The sequence below is a fragment of the Antechinus flavipes genome, chromosome 5 (genome assembly GCF_016432865.1).
Source record: "Antechinus flavipes isolate AdamAnt ecotype Samford, QLD, Australia chromosome 5, AdamAnt_v2, whole genome shotgun sequence".
NCBI classification, from domain to species: domain Eukaryota; kingdom Metazoa; phylum Chordata; class Mammalia; order Dasyuromorphia; family Dasyuridae; genus Antechinus; species Antechinus flavipes.
Window position 1 is genome coordinate 221,983,861 of NC_067402.1, and position 19,066 is coordinate 222,002,926.

Consider the following 19,066-nt stretch of genomic DNA (forward strand, 5'->3'; position numbering starts at 1 on the left):
GTGGCAACAGAGGAGTGCAAAGCACAAACTGCAAAACACAAGATTATAAAGAAGCCTAATGCAGAAGCTTCCATCCTCCCCCTTCCCTTCCCTCCCCAGACCCCTGGCTTTTTCTACCATAGTCTGGGGGACTCCAGATTTACACTTTAAACATGGAAATCAATCCAAGGAACAAAAGGATACTAGTAAATAACAAACTCTTTCTGCATCAAGTAATTAAGTGCTAATTAAGAGGAGGGGAAATGTTCATCCAAGACAATGGAATACCTGCAGTTTTTTAGCTATAGCTCACCTTGTTATTGCAAAGTCCCAAGTCACAATTTGGGGAAAGTTCAAGGCCACATTGCTATGAGAGGTCTTCACTCAGTTTAGCCCATTTAGTAAGGAAAATCATTATCTCCATCAACAGTATATTGATGTGCTCTTTCACATAACCCTTTAAATATTACAATCCACATTTCTTAATTTAAAGTTTAAAACACACTTTCTTCCTCCACTTTTTCGTTTTTATCCTGCATCATTATACATGATAAATTTATATTTAATTTCTATTTAATATATTTAATATAAATTAAATTTATAAATATTAATTTATATTATTATATGATGTAATATGTGTTATATGTATATATAAATAAATATATTTTATTTTTTAAAATAGGATAAATAATACCCATTATAATGCATATATATAATCCTGAAAAACAACTTTCCACATTGGATATGTCCAAATGTCTTTCCAAAAAGAAAAGAAAATATGTTTCAATCTGCCCTCAAGATGATTAGTTCTCTTACTGAAGGAGGATAGAAGAGTGTTTGGTCATTGGATCAATCAGATTTACTACGTCTTTCAACACTGATTTTCTTTTTTTTTTTCATCATTATGGTATAAAATGTTGTCCTAATTTTGTTCGCTTCACTTTGTGAACATAAAAGTTTTACTAAGCTTTTCTGAAACCATCCCCTTCATCATTTCTTATAGCACAGTAGAATTTGGTCATACTGATATGCCATAACTGATCCAGTCACGACTCGATGGACAGGCATAGCTTCATTTTATAAATCTTTGTCACCATAAGAAAAAGCTGATATATAAACACATTTTTGCATACTTTTTTGTACATTTCACTCATGTGTCATTTTGTATCTTCATCTTTTGAGGATTTCTACCTTTGAAAACTGCCTGTTTTTATCCTTTGAACCTTAATCTATTAGGGAATGGCTCCTATTCTTATACATCTTATTGAGTTCTCTATATAGTTTAGAAACAAGTCTTTTATTACAGGAAGTAGTTGCAAAAAACATTTTCCCACTTACCTGCTATCCTTTTCATTTCAGCTGCATTGGTTTTATTTGTGCAAAAATCTTTTCATTTTAGGCAATCAAAATTATGCATTTTACCTCCTGTGAACATGTCTATCTCTTGTTTGATCATGAACTGTTCCCCTATACATGAATCTAACAAGTAATTCCTTCCATGTTCCATTAATTTCCTTAGGATAGCAACCTTTATATCTAAATCATGTACCCATTTTGAACTGATAGAGTGAGGTGTTGATCTATGTTACTCTGCTTTCCTTTTTTTGTCTAATAGCAAGTTCTTGCAGTAGCTGGGATTTGGAGATTTATGCAACACAAGGTGACTGTGCTCAATTAATTATGTATATTGTAAAATTAATCTATTTCACTGATGCACTTCTTACCCATTATCAAATTGTTGTGACAATTACAACTCCCTAATATAATTTTAGATCTGCTGCTGTTAGACCCCATTATTTTCCTTGTTTGTTAATTGCTTCCCATGATATTATTGACCTTTTGCTTCTCCAGATGAATCTTGTTATTTATTTTTAGTTTTAAAATGTAATTCTCAAATAGTTTGATTGGCATGGCACTGTTTGAGTAAATTAAGTTAGATAATGTGCTTTATATTATAAGGTAGCATAGCCTATTCATGAACAATTAATATTTCTTCAATTAGTTATGTCTATCTTTATTTGTGTGAAAAAAGCTTTGTAATTCTGGTCATATGAGTAGATATAGTACTTGTGTATATATCTCGGCTGGTAGACTCCCAAGTATTTAAAACTGTCTCTTCCTGGTGATTTTAAAGAAAATCATCAATATTGTTGATTTAATATTCAAAAATGCTGAGGATTTGGGTGGATTTGTTGATAGACTTCATATATACTAAATGTCTTATTCAAATTAGTTTTTTAGTTGTCTTTCTACGATTCTCTAAGTAAGTTATCATGGCATCTGCAAAAAGTAATAGTTGTGTTTTCTTCTTTTTTATGCTTGTTGCTTCTATTTCTCTTTTTTGGTCCTATCTGTACATATATTATTTCTAGTAGAATATTAAATTGTAATGGTGAAAACAGAAAATTTTGCCTCAACCATGACGTGAGGGAAAGGCTTCCAGATTTTTTGTTCTTCAGGCATGGCCAACTGTTTTGGGCTCTATTTGGGGTTTTCTTGGCAAATATATTGGAGTGATGATTATTGCCTACTCCAGTTCATTTTAAAAGAGAAAAGTGGGGGGAACAAAATTAGGTGACTTGCCCAGAGTTACATAGTTAATAAAAGTCTAAGAATGATTTCAACGTTTCTTCCAAGCCTCCCTCCTTCTTTCCTGTTCCCTTTGTCCTTGTGTACATTACTCTAGCCTTCAGATGTTTTAAATTTATTTTTTGAAGGCTTCACCATGCTAAGATATCTTGAGATTTTGCTACCTAGATTTCTTTCTTTCTTAAGGACCACGCCTTAATGAATCCCAGGTCAAACTCCAGGTGAGCATTGCTGGGTCCTGATTGACTCAGGATGAATATAAAGAGAAAGCATTTCTCTTTTGGCTAGAAACACTGAGGACCTTCTGTTCCCAGGTTTATTCTATTTATTCATTTTTATTTTTCAGTAGGTGAAAGAGTCCATACTTTATAGCAATTGCAATCTAGCTTTAATCAGTCAAATTGAGACCTGTTAAAGACTTTAGCTTATTTGGAGCCTGAATATTAGGTGGTAAAACCTAACCACTCACCCTCTTTTCATGTGAGAGAAATATTTTTTTAAAATATGCCATAAAAAATTAAAAGTAGCTTTATGTAATTCCTTCTTTTAAAAATAAATACAAAAGGAAATTTTATAAAATAAAAAACATTAGCTTAAAAAGGTCAAGTTCTCTAACTGCATCCAAAGCCAACTCTAGCTCTCCTGACCTATTTCTGGCCACAAGATTCAGATGGTTCTGGAAGAAAAAGTGAGGCACATGGCCTTGCACAGTTGTCCATCACTTAAACCTAATTCACTTGAATGTCATGACATTACCCCCACTTATGTCACGGTTCTCTTCAAGAATGAAAGACAAACAACAATATTAAAATTATCATGTAGTTTTTTTTTCTACTTCTTCTCCCATCTTTAGATAGGTACCATTAGACATAGACAGATGGACAAATAAGAGAGATAGACATAAAATTATTCCATAAATACTTCTATTTATGAGTTCTTTCTCAGGAAAACTTTAGAATTATTTTCTTGATCTGACATAAATTGGAAATCGTCTTACCTAGAGTCAAGGAGTTGGACAAATTGAACTTCTAAAGCCCACAGGCAGAAACCAGGAGGTCTCTGTATGATCTTGGGAGAGGGTTCTATCACTATAATAATGCCAAATGAGTAGGAAGTCTCTTTCATCATCCACTGCCCTTGGGTCTAACTCATCAAGTAGGCCCTCCCCCATGGGCTAATTTTGGACAAAGTCATAAGTAAACATGTGATTTAAAGGATGAGAATTGCTAGCACTGCTGCCCATGACCTCTCTGCCAAAAAGTTAGGCATCTATCCCTAACAACCTTTGTTGATTTAGCAAATGGCTGTAGGCAGAAATAAAGGAAAGGGATTAGGGAGTGTGCAGAAGAAGGAGGGTAAATACCTCTCTCAACTTCCATTGGCTTCTGACATCTTTATAAGTACCTTGGTAGATAGCTGCTTCATCAACACTTCCCCCTCCTCCACAAGAGACTTCTCCATACTTCTTCAGCAAAATGAAGCTCTCCATTTTTCTCCTCCTGACTACTCTAGCTGGAATTCTGATGGGAGCTGGTGAGTATGGCCATTTCCCAGTCCCTCCTTCAGCAGAAGTCTAAGATCCAAAGAGGGCCTGAGACCAATTTTTCCAGATTCCCACTTAACAGAATAGGAGAGTTACCCCTCCTGGAGTCATGTTAACCTTCTCTAAGACCAATCACTCATCCATAGAAAGAGAGTTCCAAATATTGTTCAATTGTTTTTCATCTCTGTCTGATCCTTTGTGACATCATTTAGGGTTTTCTCGCTACAGATATTCAAATGGTTTGCCCTTTCCTTTTCTGTCTTATTTTATAGTTGAGGATACTAAGGCAAACAGAGTTAAATGACTTGCCAAAGGAGTCACACAGCTAATAAGTACCTACCTGATGCTAGATATCCACATATCTAAAAGATAAGTCTTCCCGACTCCAAACCTGGAATTCTATTCAATGTGCTACCTTTAAAAGAAAAAGTATCATTTTAGAGAAAAGCCTTAGAATGTACATTTTTTAAGAATTGCATTACATTTCATTTTGAAATATATATTTTAAACCATGGGCATATAATTTATTGATCTCTAATTATGAGTAACTATATTATATGCTAAAGTACACATTTTTAACTGATACCAGAGAAGTTTTATATTTACTTCTTCTCTGCTAGGTTGTCCATTTCATGATTTTATGTATTAACATAGTACTACTATCAAAAGGCCAAAATTAATCATTCCTTGCCTCCTGAAGACTCTTGATGAGTCATGCCTTTATTTAATCCAACAAATATGTCAGAATAAAGATTTTATGAGTTAAGCTAGTTGTCCTTTTGAAGAAGATACCCAACCAAGCCTTGAAAGGAAATATTTGGTAAAAAGTGCATTAAGAGTTAAAGGTAAGTGAGTAGAGATGCTGAATAATAATAAGCACAACACTACAGGCCAAGAACTGAGAAGGGACTCACTTACTTTCTAGGAACTCTCTACTTATTAGGGTGGATGAAAAAAGGCTATAACAGCCCTAGGTCTGTCTGAGCTCTCCTGGCTCGAGGTGGCTAAAAGGAAAGCCAGGAACACCAGGGCAAGTAACCTCAAACAAGTCACTTAACCTCTCAGTATTCTCTGCAACTCTCTCAGACTATATTTTGTCAGTTCCTCCAAAAAATTCACTGGCCTACATTGAGAAAGAGAAAGAACATAGAAACTGCCAGAAAAACAGAGGGAAAAGAGAGTGATAATAAAGAAGGGAGAGAAAGAGAATGAGAAAGAAAAGGAGAAAGAAAGAAGGGAGGGAGGAAGGAAGAAGGGAGGAAAGAAAAAAGGAGAAAAATAATGACAAAGAGAGAAAGACAAAGAGGAGGAAGAAGGAAAAGAAGGAAAAATTAGAGAAGACAGACCGAGGGAGAAAGAGGAAGGAAAAAAAAAAGAAAAATTCATCTACAAGAAATTTCTTGCATCAGAATTCACAGATCCAGAGACAGGGTTCTCTCTCCCCTAAAATAAACATCAATAATTCCTTGAAAGTTCTACTAATCCTTAACTTATCATCACCCCACATTCTAAAGAAAATAAGAATTTGGAATACTAAAAGCTACAATCTGTAAAAATCTTGGTATGAATTGACTGAATTAGTGAATGGAAAGTAAAGGGCCTTCTGGAGCAGGGAGAGAATCTTACTACTCCACCACCCAGCCCTTCCCAAATAAAGGCAGACTTCCATCACTTAACTGCACTTTGCAGATATTGCAGGGTTTGATTGTTTTTGCAAACTAAAGGTTTGTAGAATCAAACAAGACTATTAGCACCAATTTTTTTCTAATACTATGTGTTCACCTCATATCTCTGTGCCACATTTTGGTAAGTCTTACACTACTTCAATTTTTTTCATTATTATTATTTCTCTTATGATGATCACTGATCTTTGATTTAGCTATTATATTCGCTTTGGGGAGCCACAAACTGTACCCACATAAGATGGCAAACTTAATAAATGTGTTTTGTGTTCTGACTACTCCACCATCCAGCTGTTCACCATCTCTCTCCCTCTTCTTGCTTCTCTTTATTCTAGGTTACACAACAATACCAAAATCAGCTTAATTAGTAAACCTGCAATGAACTCTTTGTGTTAAAGTAAAAGGAAGTATCCCTCTATGAGGCAAATTTTTTTTGTTAACTTATTTTTTTAATTGCAACTATCAGTCAGCAGCTATCAATATAGAAGCAAGATCCTCCACAACTACAAAGATCACAATTTGCTGAATGTTCAGATAATGGTTAGCAATTTTTAGCAATAAAGTATTTTAATGAGGCAGATAAGAGGTGCCATAGGCATAGAGTGCCAGGTTCAGAATCAGGAAGATTCATTTTCCAGAGTTCAAATCTGACCTCATATTATTTGTATGATTCTGATAAGTCACTTAATATTGTTTGTCTCAGTTTCCTCCTTTATAAAATGGAGTAAAGAAGGAAATGGCAAACCACTGCACTATCTTTGCCATGAAAACACCAAATTGTGACAAAAGGTCAGATATGACTGAAATATCACTGAATGACAAAATGTTTAATTAAGGTTTTAAATTTTTTAGACATTTTAAGGATACAAATAGTCATTTTATACTATTTGACCAATAGGTATCTGAATTTTTAAAAAATTATTTAGATACAGTCTTTAATAGGCAAAAATTCTGCCCAGGGTCTTCCTAAGGCAAATGTAGCTTGACTATAGCTCCATTTATATAAGTAAACCTAACTTGAAAAGATTTCACTCTTCCAAAAAGTTACCAAATGGGAAAACTACTTCAAGAACATTGGACTTAATTCTTTTTTATTATTATTGTTTTATTTTTATAGTTATACATATATGTATATACATATAAACTGTTATATATAATTTATATATGTATATATAAATTATACATATTATATATATAAACTGTTTTAATACACATTTCTTTATGGATTATGTTGGAAGAGAAAAAGCAGAACAAAAAGGAAAAACTATGAGAGAGGGGAAAAAGCAGGAAAAAAATGAACATGTGTTGTTTCACATTCAATCTCTGTAGTTATCTTTCTGGATATTGATGGTGTTTTCTATTTATATTTCATTAGGATAGTCTTGAGTAGAGAACTGTTCAGTTCTGCAAACATATATTGTATCTAGGATATACTGCAACATATTTAACATATATAGGACTGCTTGCCATCTGGGGGAAGGGGTAGAGGGAGGGAGGGGAAAAATCAGAACAGAAGTAAGTGCAAGGTATAATGTTGTAAAAAAATTACTCTGGTGTAGATTCTGTCAATAAAAAGTTATTATAAAATAAAATTTAAAAAAAAAGGATAGCCTTGAGTATATTTTTTAGACTTAATACTGTTGCACATTTAATAGACAAAAGTGTAGTATTATATACTTTTTATGTGCACTGGGAAGCCAAAAAATTTATAGGATTCACTTTATTGTTATGGTCTAGAACTACACCTGCAGTATGCCTGAGGTACACCTGCACTGCCCTTTCCTACAAAGAAGATAAGTCTTTCTCTAGAAGGACAAACTGCTGCTCTGTCCAAGTTCCCTATCTTACTGAACAAGACCCCCAAAATCCATGCACTAGGAAGTGATTTTTTTTGTTACTCTTTACAACCTAGCTACTACCCAGATACATTTCACTCCCTAAGGGAAGGAGGATTTGAGTACCTCAACATTTAAAATTGACTCTGCAGCTGGACAGGATTCTAATGCAGCTCCAGAGACCACTACAGAAGAGAACAATGCCCCACAGAACACTACTGCAGGGAATGATAACACACAGAACACTGCGGCAGGGAATGATGACACACAGCCCACTCCTGAAGACAACAAGGCTGCAGATACCACTCCTGAAGACAACAAGGCTGCAGATACCACTGCTGAAGACAACAAGGCTGCAGATACCACTGCTAAAGGGACCGCTAGCCCACAGACTACTACAGGCTCAACAAAATCTAAGAGTGAGTATCTACCTCTGTCCCAAGCAGCGCCTTGTTCATTTGTCTCTGGGTATGGGCATAAACATATTCAGAATCACAAATGGTCTTTGGGTGGAGGGAGGGAAGCAGTACCCTTGGTTTCATAAGACATCCTTCTTGTTTCTTGGGCATTTGGGGGGCGAGGAGGAGGGAGGAAGAGGCAGCAGGTTCACTCCACTTGGAGTCAGGAAACCTGTTTTCTAATTCTATACTTGCTAGTTGACTGAGAATGGAGAAATTATTTAATTTCTCTGAGCCTCAGTTTCCTCATCTTAAAAACAAATAAATAGGATGTGAGAAGGAGAATAATTTATAATGATGCTTTCCATTAGGGGCTTTGCTCCTCCTGTGGGTGGGGCACTGGGGAGAAAACCTTGGCAACTTCTGTCATCTATGGATGACCTATTCTACTAACACAGCACCAATTGTTTCTGATGCAGGTCTCCTTGAAAAATTCAAAAAGGGTTGGAAAGACATTATAAGTGAGTATATTCAACATAGGCCACAGAATGAATCCCTACATGATCCCTTTCCCAAGCCTATAACCTTCATGTCCAATCCCTAAAATGAATAGGCCATTCTCCAAACCTAAGCAAAAGGTATGAAGCTATTTTGGAAGCGAGGGGTAGCTAAGCCTTTTCTTTTTGGTACAGTGCATAACACTTTCTAACATGCCCAAGGTCAGACAGGGAAAAAACATTCATTAAGCTGGTCTAATATGTCAGAAACTGGGCTAAACACTGGAGATATGATAAAAGATTAAAAAAAAACAGTCTCTGCCCTTAAGAAGCCTATTTTAGGGGGAAATAAGATATAAATTCTAGACAAAGGCTATATGACAACAATCTGGAAAGGACAAGAATTGGGAAGACCAGGTAAGGATTCCTGCAGAGGAGGGACTTGAACTGAGTCCAGAAAGAACACTGGGAACAGGGCAGAGCATTCTGGGCAAGGAGAGTGGCCAGCACAAAGACAAAGAGATGGAAGATGGTATAACTTGCATGAGGAACTGCAAGCAGAGCAAGTTCCTTCCTGGCCTAAAATTATTCTTTGAATCTTTTTCCTTTTTGCAGTTTAATCTGCAAAGCAGGAGTACATGTCCCTCAGCCCCTATTATGTCTACCTTGTCTCATTCTGGCATAGGTTCTAAGCTCTGTCCCCAAACTTGGGCTCAGGGTGATAAAGAAAGGAGGGTGGAAAGTCTGGGTGACTCAAGGCAGGAGCTGGCTATCTCAGGTTCACATTGGAGGGATGATTTCTTTCCATTTTTCTTGTTTCCAGATGACGTGGAGGAAAAAATATCCCATTTTGGTTGAGAATCAGGAAGATACAAACCTGTGGGGATCATTCCTTCAAAAGTTTTCTTAAAGGAATCAAAAAAAAAATTTATACAAGTCTAAATCATTAAACCAGAGCACCAAACCTGCTGTGTGTCTTTACTGAAGGATCTGTTGGGAAGGGAGGACCATGGGTAGAGGGTAAAGTGGGCATTCTAAGAAACTAGGCAGAAAATTTCTGTGGAAATCCCTGTCCTTCTCCAACCCGGCCAAATGCCATCAGCACCCTCAGTTAGCCAGCTCCTTCACACCCAATTCACACATAAAATAGAGAGAGATGCAACCAAAGTAGCTTACATAAAGAATAAAGAAATGTGTCTATCAAATGAATTATTTCTCAGAAATACAAGATGGAGAGAGAATCTCTGGAAAGGACAAAGAACTGGGAGGATCAGATTAGGCGTCCTGCAGAGGTAGGATTGAAGTGAGTCCAGAAGAAACACAGGGAAAAGGTCAGAGCATTCTAGCTATGGAGAGGAGTGTATGATTAAGAAAATTTATGGTTTGGATTCCCACCTAGAACAAAACATACTTAAGAAGAAGAATATAGATGTTTTATTGATAAACAGAAAAGGCAAATGCATAAATAGGCAATTTACAACAACAATAACTAATAAGCCCTAATACTGATATAATTATAGCAATACTTCTCCTATATATTATATTATATGTGTTATAATAGATACTACTATAATTATAGCAATAAATGTAAAAAGCAGTAGAAAACATCATCAATTCAGGGTGATGAACTAACTCCTGAGTCTCTCAGGATCCCAGATTCCAGCTCCATTCTCAGGGTCCCCAATGGGAAAGTCACAAGCAGAAAATCTTCTTTCTCCATGGAGGAGATTCCAAAGCTAGTAAGGTATCATGGCCATTTAAATCTTAGTTAGAAAAAAGAAGGCACTGCATCCAGAAGTGTGTTATGGTTCCTCACTTGAATCTGACCTAGGTCCAAGTGATGCATGGCTCCTTTAACAGTCAACATGTTTTGAAGGAACTTGGCTGACTTTCTGCAAAACATTTGAGGGGGAAAATCGGCAGGTTGGCCCACCTCCTACCTCACACACAATCTTTTCTGGCTTACAGCCCACCTCCCCATTCCTCAGTTCTCAGAAGTTAATCAGATTGGTGTTCAAATATGTTTTTAGAGGGGCAGATGTTTTCTTATAGGCATGGGAGTCACCCAAAAGATATGACAGTTTACATGGTGGGTCTGTTGAGAGACATGGAAGAACTTCCAATCCATAATAAGTATTCAGGTGAGCAAAACAGAAGCAAAGAGATGGAAGAAGAAATAACTACTATGAGGAACTGCAAGTACACCAGGGCCCTTCCAGGTCTAAAATTATTCTTTGAATTTCTTTTGTTGCTGAAATTAAATCTGCAAAACGGGAGGAAATGTCCCTCAGATCCTGCTGTGTCTACTTTGCATCATTCTGATAGTAGCTGTGAGTTCTGCCCCAAACCCTAGGTAAAGGGTGGTATAGGAGCAGAGTTGGGCCCAGTGAAACAGAAAGTCTGGGGTGACCAGATTGCCCTGGCTACCTAAGCTTCACGTTGCAGCCATGACCCCTTTCTATTTTCCCTCTTTCCAGACAAATCAATTAAAAAGTTAGTGAATTATCTGGTTGAGAGACAGGAAGATATGAACCTGTGGGAAGCATTTCTTAAAAGAATTCCTCAAAGTATATCATTAAAAATAGATTTTCACAAAGCTAAATTGTTGCACCAGATCATCCCTGCTTCTTCTCTTGTATCTTGACTGAAGAATCTGTAAGGAGAGAAAAACCATTAACAGAGGATGAAGTGGGCATTACCAGCAGCCAGGGGGGAAAATTTTGTGGAAATCCCTGACCTTCTCCAAGCTATTCAAGTGTTATCCATCTTCCTCACACCCACACAAAAAACACATATATTAGACACAGGCATAAATAAATTTGGAAAAAGACACCTATGTGCATCCACAAGGTGGCAGGTAAATAAAAAGAGGGTAACCAACATTTTTAACATAGTTCAATTCTTCTAAAGTCTATGCAGATACCCCTCAAATATCAAATAGAAAGTTAAGTCCTGGGAGAACCATCCAACAAAGTTTTCATTTGTCTCTCACTAAAAAAGAGAAACAGCAAAGAAAGAGAAAAAAGTGAGGGAAAAATAAAAAAAAGAAAGAAAGAAAGAAAGGGAACATAGGCGATGGTTTTGAGAAAGTCCAAAAACCATAGGTGGAACTTGGGGATTAAAAGTCATTTAGGTGTAACAAAAAGTACCCTGATCCTCACTTCCTAAAGACCAGATATGTTACATTTTACTTCCTTCCCAATTCTCCATTATTCTTATGAGAGTTAGAGATATCTAGGCTCTTTACAAATGGCTCCAACTATTTAGAATTTTGGTGTTCCCTAAGTATGTGGAGTCCCTTAAAGCCCAATCCTTTTAGCCACTAACAGAAAAATGTGATTTCTCAGAGAAATCATCTCTTCAAAAGATATAATAACAAAAATACAATCTTACTCCCCAAACAAATGAAAGATAGAATCCTCCCTTTTCACCCCATACCACCTCATATTCTAGAAAGAAAAACAGACTTATCCTTTAACTCCATTCTTACAGAATTTAGTCCCAAGTTCCAAGGATAAGGCCCAGCCCAGGCCCAGGCCCCAGGCTCAGATACTCCTCCTTCTCTAAGATTCTTTTCCAGGCTGGCAGTAACATCTCACCGAGAATTCTGGTTCCAACCATGACTTGAACTTTGAGCACCAGTGGTTTTCACCTCCAGGACTTAAAACTGAGAAGGATAAATGAAATAGAACATAAACAAGCAGCTCCGGGCCCATTTCTCGGAGCTAAGTTAGAAGAAAGTAAGACAAGGAAATCCTTCCCCTTTCACTGGGTCAATGCATGATCACTAAGTTATAGCTAAGATGTGTCTGTCACCCTTAGGATGTAGCAGGAGAGGGAAAATGCACCATATTACAAGCAGCCAATTAAAGAAGGTTCCCTTGCCACCAGTGGTACAGGAAGCATCTATTTAGGGTGATCTTGGATGGCCAGACAAGCCTCCTCACATATGGAATCACAGAATTTCAGAGACCTTCAGAAAGATTCTGGTTCAGCCTATGTTTTTTTTTTTTTAATTTTTATTTAATAATTACTTTATATTGACACTCGTTTCTGTTCCGATTTTTTTTTCCCTCCCTCCCTCCACCCCCTTCCCTAGATGGCAAGCGGTCCTTTATATGTTGGATATGTTGCAGTATATCCTAGATACAATATATATTTGCAGAACCGAACAGTTCTCTTGTTGCATAGGGAGAATTGGATTCAGAAGGTATAAATAACCCGGGAAGAAAAACAAAAATGCAGATAGTTCCCATTCGTTTCCCAGTGTTCTTTCTTTGGGTGTAGCTGCTTTTGTCCGTCATTTATCAATTGAAATTCAGTTAGGTCTCTTTATCAAAGAAATCCACTTCCATCAAAATATGTCCTCATACAATATCATTGTCGAAGTGTATAATGATCTCCTGGTTCTGCTCATTTCACTTAGCATCAGTTCATGTAAGTCTCGCCAGTCCTCTCTGTATTCATCCTGCTGATCATTTCTTACACAGCCTATGTTTAAAGAAGAATTCCCGTTATAACCTCATTGAGGAGTATACATCTAATCTTCACTTGTAGAATTCCAAGATGGAAAACGCAATTTTCATTCTTGTATGCATTCAACAAACTTTTACCTAGTCCCTACCTTTGACAGGCAATGCACTAGGTGTATATGCACTCTAGACAAGACATAGGTCATTGCTTTCAGAAATTTATAGTCTAATAAGGAAAGGGGGGATGGAGAAAAGACACCAACACAGATAACTACGTTACACATAGAGGGAGTCTTTCTCAAAACTCAGATAGGTATAAGAGGAAGTAAATGTAAACAATAGTAAAAGAATGGGAAAAGCAAAGGTAACCCAAGAACAGGAAATAGGTATACATATCAATGAGAGGAAAGCATGAGGCCCTTCCATTTCAGCTTCATCAGATCATTGACCACTCAGTAACCACATTTTGACCATTTTTTCATTTTGTTGCATCTAGACTTAATTCATTCTCATCCCTCAACTCCTATTTCTCTATACTCATCAATTCTTCATCTCTCAAGATCCTAGCCAGCCTTCCAGCCTCAATTCAATTATTATCTCCTACAGAAGTCTTCCCCATTCTTTATAACCAGAATTGTTTGCATTCTGTCTCCCTAGTTACATAGTAAGCTGCTTAAAATCAAAGTTATCTTTGAATCTCCAGCAAATTAGCACAGTGCCCACACACACTAGGTGCTTAATAAATGTTGGTTGGTTAACTAATGCTGTAAAAATAAGAGTGATGAGACACTACCTTCCTGGTAGGATCATCGTGGGAAAAGGGCTGCAGAAATGTCAGCTATTACTATTATGATGTCATTTAACACATAATACCTATTATTTGAACAACTCATGTTCAGATCCTATCTCCTCTGTTGTACTATCCTCATGTAGACAGGGACACCACTGAGTGATGTTATATAACACAGTATTTTGCACATATTAAGTATTAAATCAATCAAATGAATGGATGAATGGTTGGGGTCTGGAAGAACAAAATCAGGTTCTCTACCTCATATTAGCCATCTCTCCTGCAAATAGGACCGTTGCTTTCCTAAGAGGATTCAACCCAAAGGGGTCCCTCTTTATTTTAGAAAAAGTTCTCCAAAACAAGGTCCCACACAGAAACCAGACACAAATCCCTCTGTCTTGAGTTATCTCCCAGCTTATTTCATAACCCTCACTAATCACTGAGGCTACTTTTACTCCCAACAAAGATCTGAAGTTTCAGAGTTTCAGCTTTCAGATTATAACAGAAATCAGTTTCTCAGATGTCAGCAGAAAATTGTGCATTTTGGCCACTTAGTACCTTTTGATCAACACTTAGTTCTAGCTCTAACCAAAAGATTTTCCTTTATCACTCAATAATTCAAACAGTCATAGAATCCCTATACAAGTTGTAAAATGAACACCATTACATAATTTCAAAAGCAACCCTCACCAGTCGCCATGGTGATTCAAGCCCAGGATTCAGCCTCATTCAGTAGCTACTTTGTTTTTGAGAAGTTATATGTAACAGCCCCAACTAACCTCTGATGGAGGTTGGAGGTTCACTGGTATTCTGCCTTCTACATATTGTCACATTTTTTCAATATATCTATTAGTTTGGGTGATTGTTTTCTCCTAAAAATAATGTTATATAAGATGGCTTTCTGGGAAGGGAAGGAGAATTATAATGAGGATAACTATGATGATGAATACAACAGAAGAAATCAATTTAAATTTTTAAAAATCAAAATTTTAAAAGAGAAAAAGAAAGGGAATAAAATTTTCACAAAAGTATATTCCTCACAACAATTCTGAGGTAATTAATACTTATGTTTTCCAAATTTCATTGTCCCCCATTCTAACCCCTTGTACAAATTTGAAAATTCAAAGGTGAGGATTGGATGCAAGGTGAATATAGTAGCGAGGCACATCAAATTGACTTGTAAGCCCTAGGACCTCATAGGAAAAAATGTGTGCAAATAGCAAGGTTGTTTATGTTAGCAATTTTTCAAATATATAACTTGTATTGGCCATGACTGTGTGGAATTAGACCTAGAACAAAGTCAGTTTTTCATACAGATAAAAGCAAAGATGGTTCCAGGACCTAGCCTCATAAGATCACACATTTTTTTTGCTTCCTTTCTCCCTTCTTCATCCATTTCTTTCAATATTCTTTTAACATTCCCAGTTCTGTTGATGCAGAGAAAAAGAAGATCAAGAAGCCTCTAGGAACCTGAAGTTTTAGAGACGTCACATTGTACCCTTGTAGAATTTGAGATGCTGTTCCACTTGGCTCAAGTCAAGGTACATCACCTTAGCATATTAAGCACCTACTATGTGCTAAACACTAGGGACAGAGACATAGTGTGGAGGAAAAACAGTCCTTGATCAAAAGGAGCTCATGTCTAATGGAGAATATGATACTAATATGATAAACTAGAAACAATTAGGAAAAATTATGGTAACCTCAGAAGGGAGATATAAAGAAAAAGGAAGGTGGTAAAAACTTTCAGAAAATTGGAGATTCTCTGAGACTTGGAGGAAGTCAAGAAATTCAGGGGCAGAAATGAGGAGGGAAAGCACTCCAGACATGGAGGAGGCAGAGAGTCAGGAGATGGAGTGTGGTGTCTGAATTACCAAGGTCAGTATCACTGGATCACACAATACATGGAAAGAAGGAAGTTTTAAGAAGACTTGAAAGATAGGAAGAAACCGAATTAAGAAGAGCTTTTTAAAAAGCAGAAGAATTTATAACTGATCTTGGGGAGAAGCGGGAGCCTCCGGTTTATGGAGTGAAATAGGGGGAAACTGATCAGATCTGTGCTTTAGGAAAATCACTTTTGAATGGAGGATGCACTGGTTAAACAAATTAACAAGCTATTGAAATAGTCCAGCTATAAAGTAATAAGAGTATGGAGTAGAAGGGTGGCAGTGATAGAATGCAGAAGTAAAAAGAGATGTTATGAGGGTAGAAAGGGCAGAATTTGGCAAATAAGACATATGGGGAGGTGAGAGATAGTGAAAAGTCAAAGATGACACCTTATTTGCAAACCCCAAATGACTGGGAGGATTACCAAATGACTTAGTAATAATAGGAAAATTAGCAAAAGGAGACCATTGAGGGAGTAAAATATAGGGATTGAAGATAATAGTTTCAGTTTTGGACATTTGGGGTTCAAACTACCTATGAGACAACCAGTTTGAGAATTCTATTGGACGGGTGGTCCAATAGACCACGTGACAGACTGGAGCTCAGGAGAAAAGTTAAGGCTGCAACAAAGGACCTGAGCTTCATCTGCACAAAGATGATCATTGAATCCATAGGAGCTTTGAGACCACCAAGTGAAATAGTATAGAGGAAAAAGAGGAGAGAAGAAAGCCCAAGTCAGAGCTTAGGAAGACCCTCCAGAGATAGTGGGAATGATATGGATGAAGATTCAGCAAAGCAGACAAAGAGTGGCCAGAAAGACTGAAGGAAATGCAAGAGAGTAATGTATTGAAAACGGGAAAAGGAGAACACTGAGGAGAACACAGGGATCAGTAGTGTCAGGGCCACAGAGAGAAATTTTGGAGGAGTGACAGAGCCTCTCAATTCAGACTACATGAAGCCAGACTCCTCTGCTTATGATTAAAGTAGTTGTGAAATGACTTGAGTAACACATTCTAAGTGAGGAAGTTGAGGTAGAGCTTCTAATCCCCAGTAGTTCAGATTACTGGCATTAAGATTCAGCAGTAGAAAACAGAGGATAGCTCCCCATTCCCATTGTTAAGGACTGATTGAGGATTCAGCAGTGGAGAGCCCAGGACAGACCATGGGAAACTCAGACCTCATCTCTACTGCACAATTTGTAACTATATCATGTACCTAGATCTGATCTGGCTTTACAGAGTACAAACAGGACCAGGGTTCAGGGAACTTGACATTAGGAATTTTTCACCCTCCTATTAGGAGTGACAACAAGGTCTTACTGGTAACCCCAGACATGGAAATAGTCACCTGGACTCCTAGAGTGAATTACTCTGCTTAGGGATTTAATGTCATTGCTCTTTGCACACACTACACACACATACACACACACACACACACACACACACACACACACACACACACACACACACACAATTCTCTTCTGTTCATTTCCTTTCAGTCACAAAAGTTACCAGCTCATTCCAATGACCAACATGTGGGGAAACTAAGGCTCAGGTGTCACAAAGCAAATGAGCATAAAGGGAAGAGAAAGCCAGGAAAGAACTGGGTACTGTAAAGTATCCCTATCCTCTGTCCTAATAATCTTCTGCCTCTCTGTCCCAGAAAAGGGAAGGATGTACAATTATCTATTTCCTGGAATCATTATTGGCCACGCAATCATTTAAATTGTTATAGTCATTCTGTATACTGTTCTTTCATCTGGTCTTACTCCATAGTACATCAATTAATACAAATTTCTCTTTACGGTTTTCTGAATTATTATTTTTCTAGTACACTGATATGCTGTTGTAGTTATATATCATGATTTGGGAGGAGGTATTTAATTTTTTTTAATTAACAAGTATGTTTTTTCTCTCCTTGCCTCTACCACCAATTGTTTAAAAAATAAGGAAATAAAGTCTGTTTGTACTACATATTTAATTAGTTAGTTATGTAGTTAGGCAAAACAAATTCTGAAAATAGTTAAGTCCTTATTGCTCTTTATATATCTATTGTGTCTCTATAAAGAAGTGTACGGATGCCTTATCAGAAATTCTTTGGAATCAGGTCAATTATTGCATTAAGAGGTCTTCAGTTTTTCAAAAGTGTTCAACTTCATAATGTTGATGTTGTGATATAAATTGTTTTTCTGTTTCTTCTCACTACACTGCATCAATCCACAGATGTCTTCCCAGACTTCTCCAAAGCCATTCTTTTCATCAATTTTAGAGCAAGATAGTATTCCATTGTGTGCAGATGCCACAATTTATTCATTTATTCTTCCTATTGATGGATAACTCCTTAACTTCTAGTTGTTTGTCACTAAATAATTGTGTGAAATTTCCTCTTTATTTGATTTCTTTGGGGTACAAGCTTGATTGTATTACTGAAAGTATAGTGTTTGGGGAAGCATAGTTACAAATCACATTCCAGAATGGTTGAACCACTTCACAACTCCACAAAAGATGTGGTAATGTGCTTATTTTCCTTCAACTCCTCCAACAATTGACATTTTCCTTTTTTACCATCCTTAACAATCTGGTGGCTGTGGGGTAGAAAACCAGTTATTTTCACTGAAATAATTTTGGAACATTTTTTTCATGTGGATGTTGAGAGTTTTGATTTCTTCAATCGAAAACTGACTAACTGTCATTGAAAATATATCATTTGGGGAACTGGTTCTCATTCTTACAAATTTGAATCAATTTCTGATATGTCTAAAAAATAAGACTTTTATTTGACATTTGCAATAATAATGGTTTTCCCCACTAACCTGTTTCCATAACAGTCTTGGCCACCTTGAGTTTGTTTATTCACACACTTTCCAATTTTATTTAATCAAAAATGGTCATTTTTAAAAAATGATTTTCCTATCCTTTGATCATATAATCTTATCCTACTCAAATCTGAAAGATGATATGCTCTTTTTATTCTAATTTTTTATAATATAATCTTTTGCATCTAAATCACGTATTCATTTGGGGCTAATTTCAGAGACTAGTTTTTAAGCAATTACTCAAATAATAGACACTCACTTTGTTTCCAGTACTTTTGCCACCACAACATGCCTTCCATTTATATTTTGGTATATATTCATCTTGGAATCAATTAATCAATTGATATGAGTATAATGATCACTTTTCTTTTATAATTCTAAACTGTTGTCTGGAATGGTAGTGTGTGAGACAGTAGCAGCCACAAAAACAATCAGAGAAGCTTGAGGTAAAAAAGGCAAAAAGAAATTTATTACAATCTCAGGAGAAAGGGCAACTCCTAATGGGCAAGTTGGCAACAGAGGAATGCAAAGTACAAACTGCAAAACACAAGATTATAAAGAAGCCTAATGCAGAAGCTT

General features: G+C 36.6%; 1 protein-coding gene across 2 annotated transcripts in view; it reads left to right on the forward strand.

Moving 5' to 3' along the window:
- Positions 1–3,937: 3,937 nt before the first annotated feature.
- The window catches only part of LOC127539399 (period circadian protein-like), a 32,719-nt gene continuing 17,590 nt past the window's right edge, over positions 3,938–19,066 (forward strand). Inside the window, exons 1-4 of one of the 2 annotated variants that reach the window (XM_051963599.1) lie at positions 3,938–4,101; positions 7,781–8,047; positions 8,506–8,547; positions 9,347–9,487. In XM_051963599.1, coding sequence (XP_051819559.1) covers positions 4,044–4,101; positions 7,781–8,047; positions 8,506–8,547; positions 9,347–9,381 — 402 coding nt within the window. In that variant the 5' untranslated portion in view covers positions 3,938–4,043 and the 3' untranslated portion in view covers positions 9,382–9,487. Of the gene's footprint in view, positions 4,102–7,780; positions 8,048–8,505; positions 8,548–9,346; positions 9,488–19,066 lie in introns of those variants that run through there. The other variant, XM_051963600.1, reaches the window with a different exon arrangement.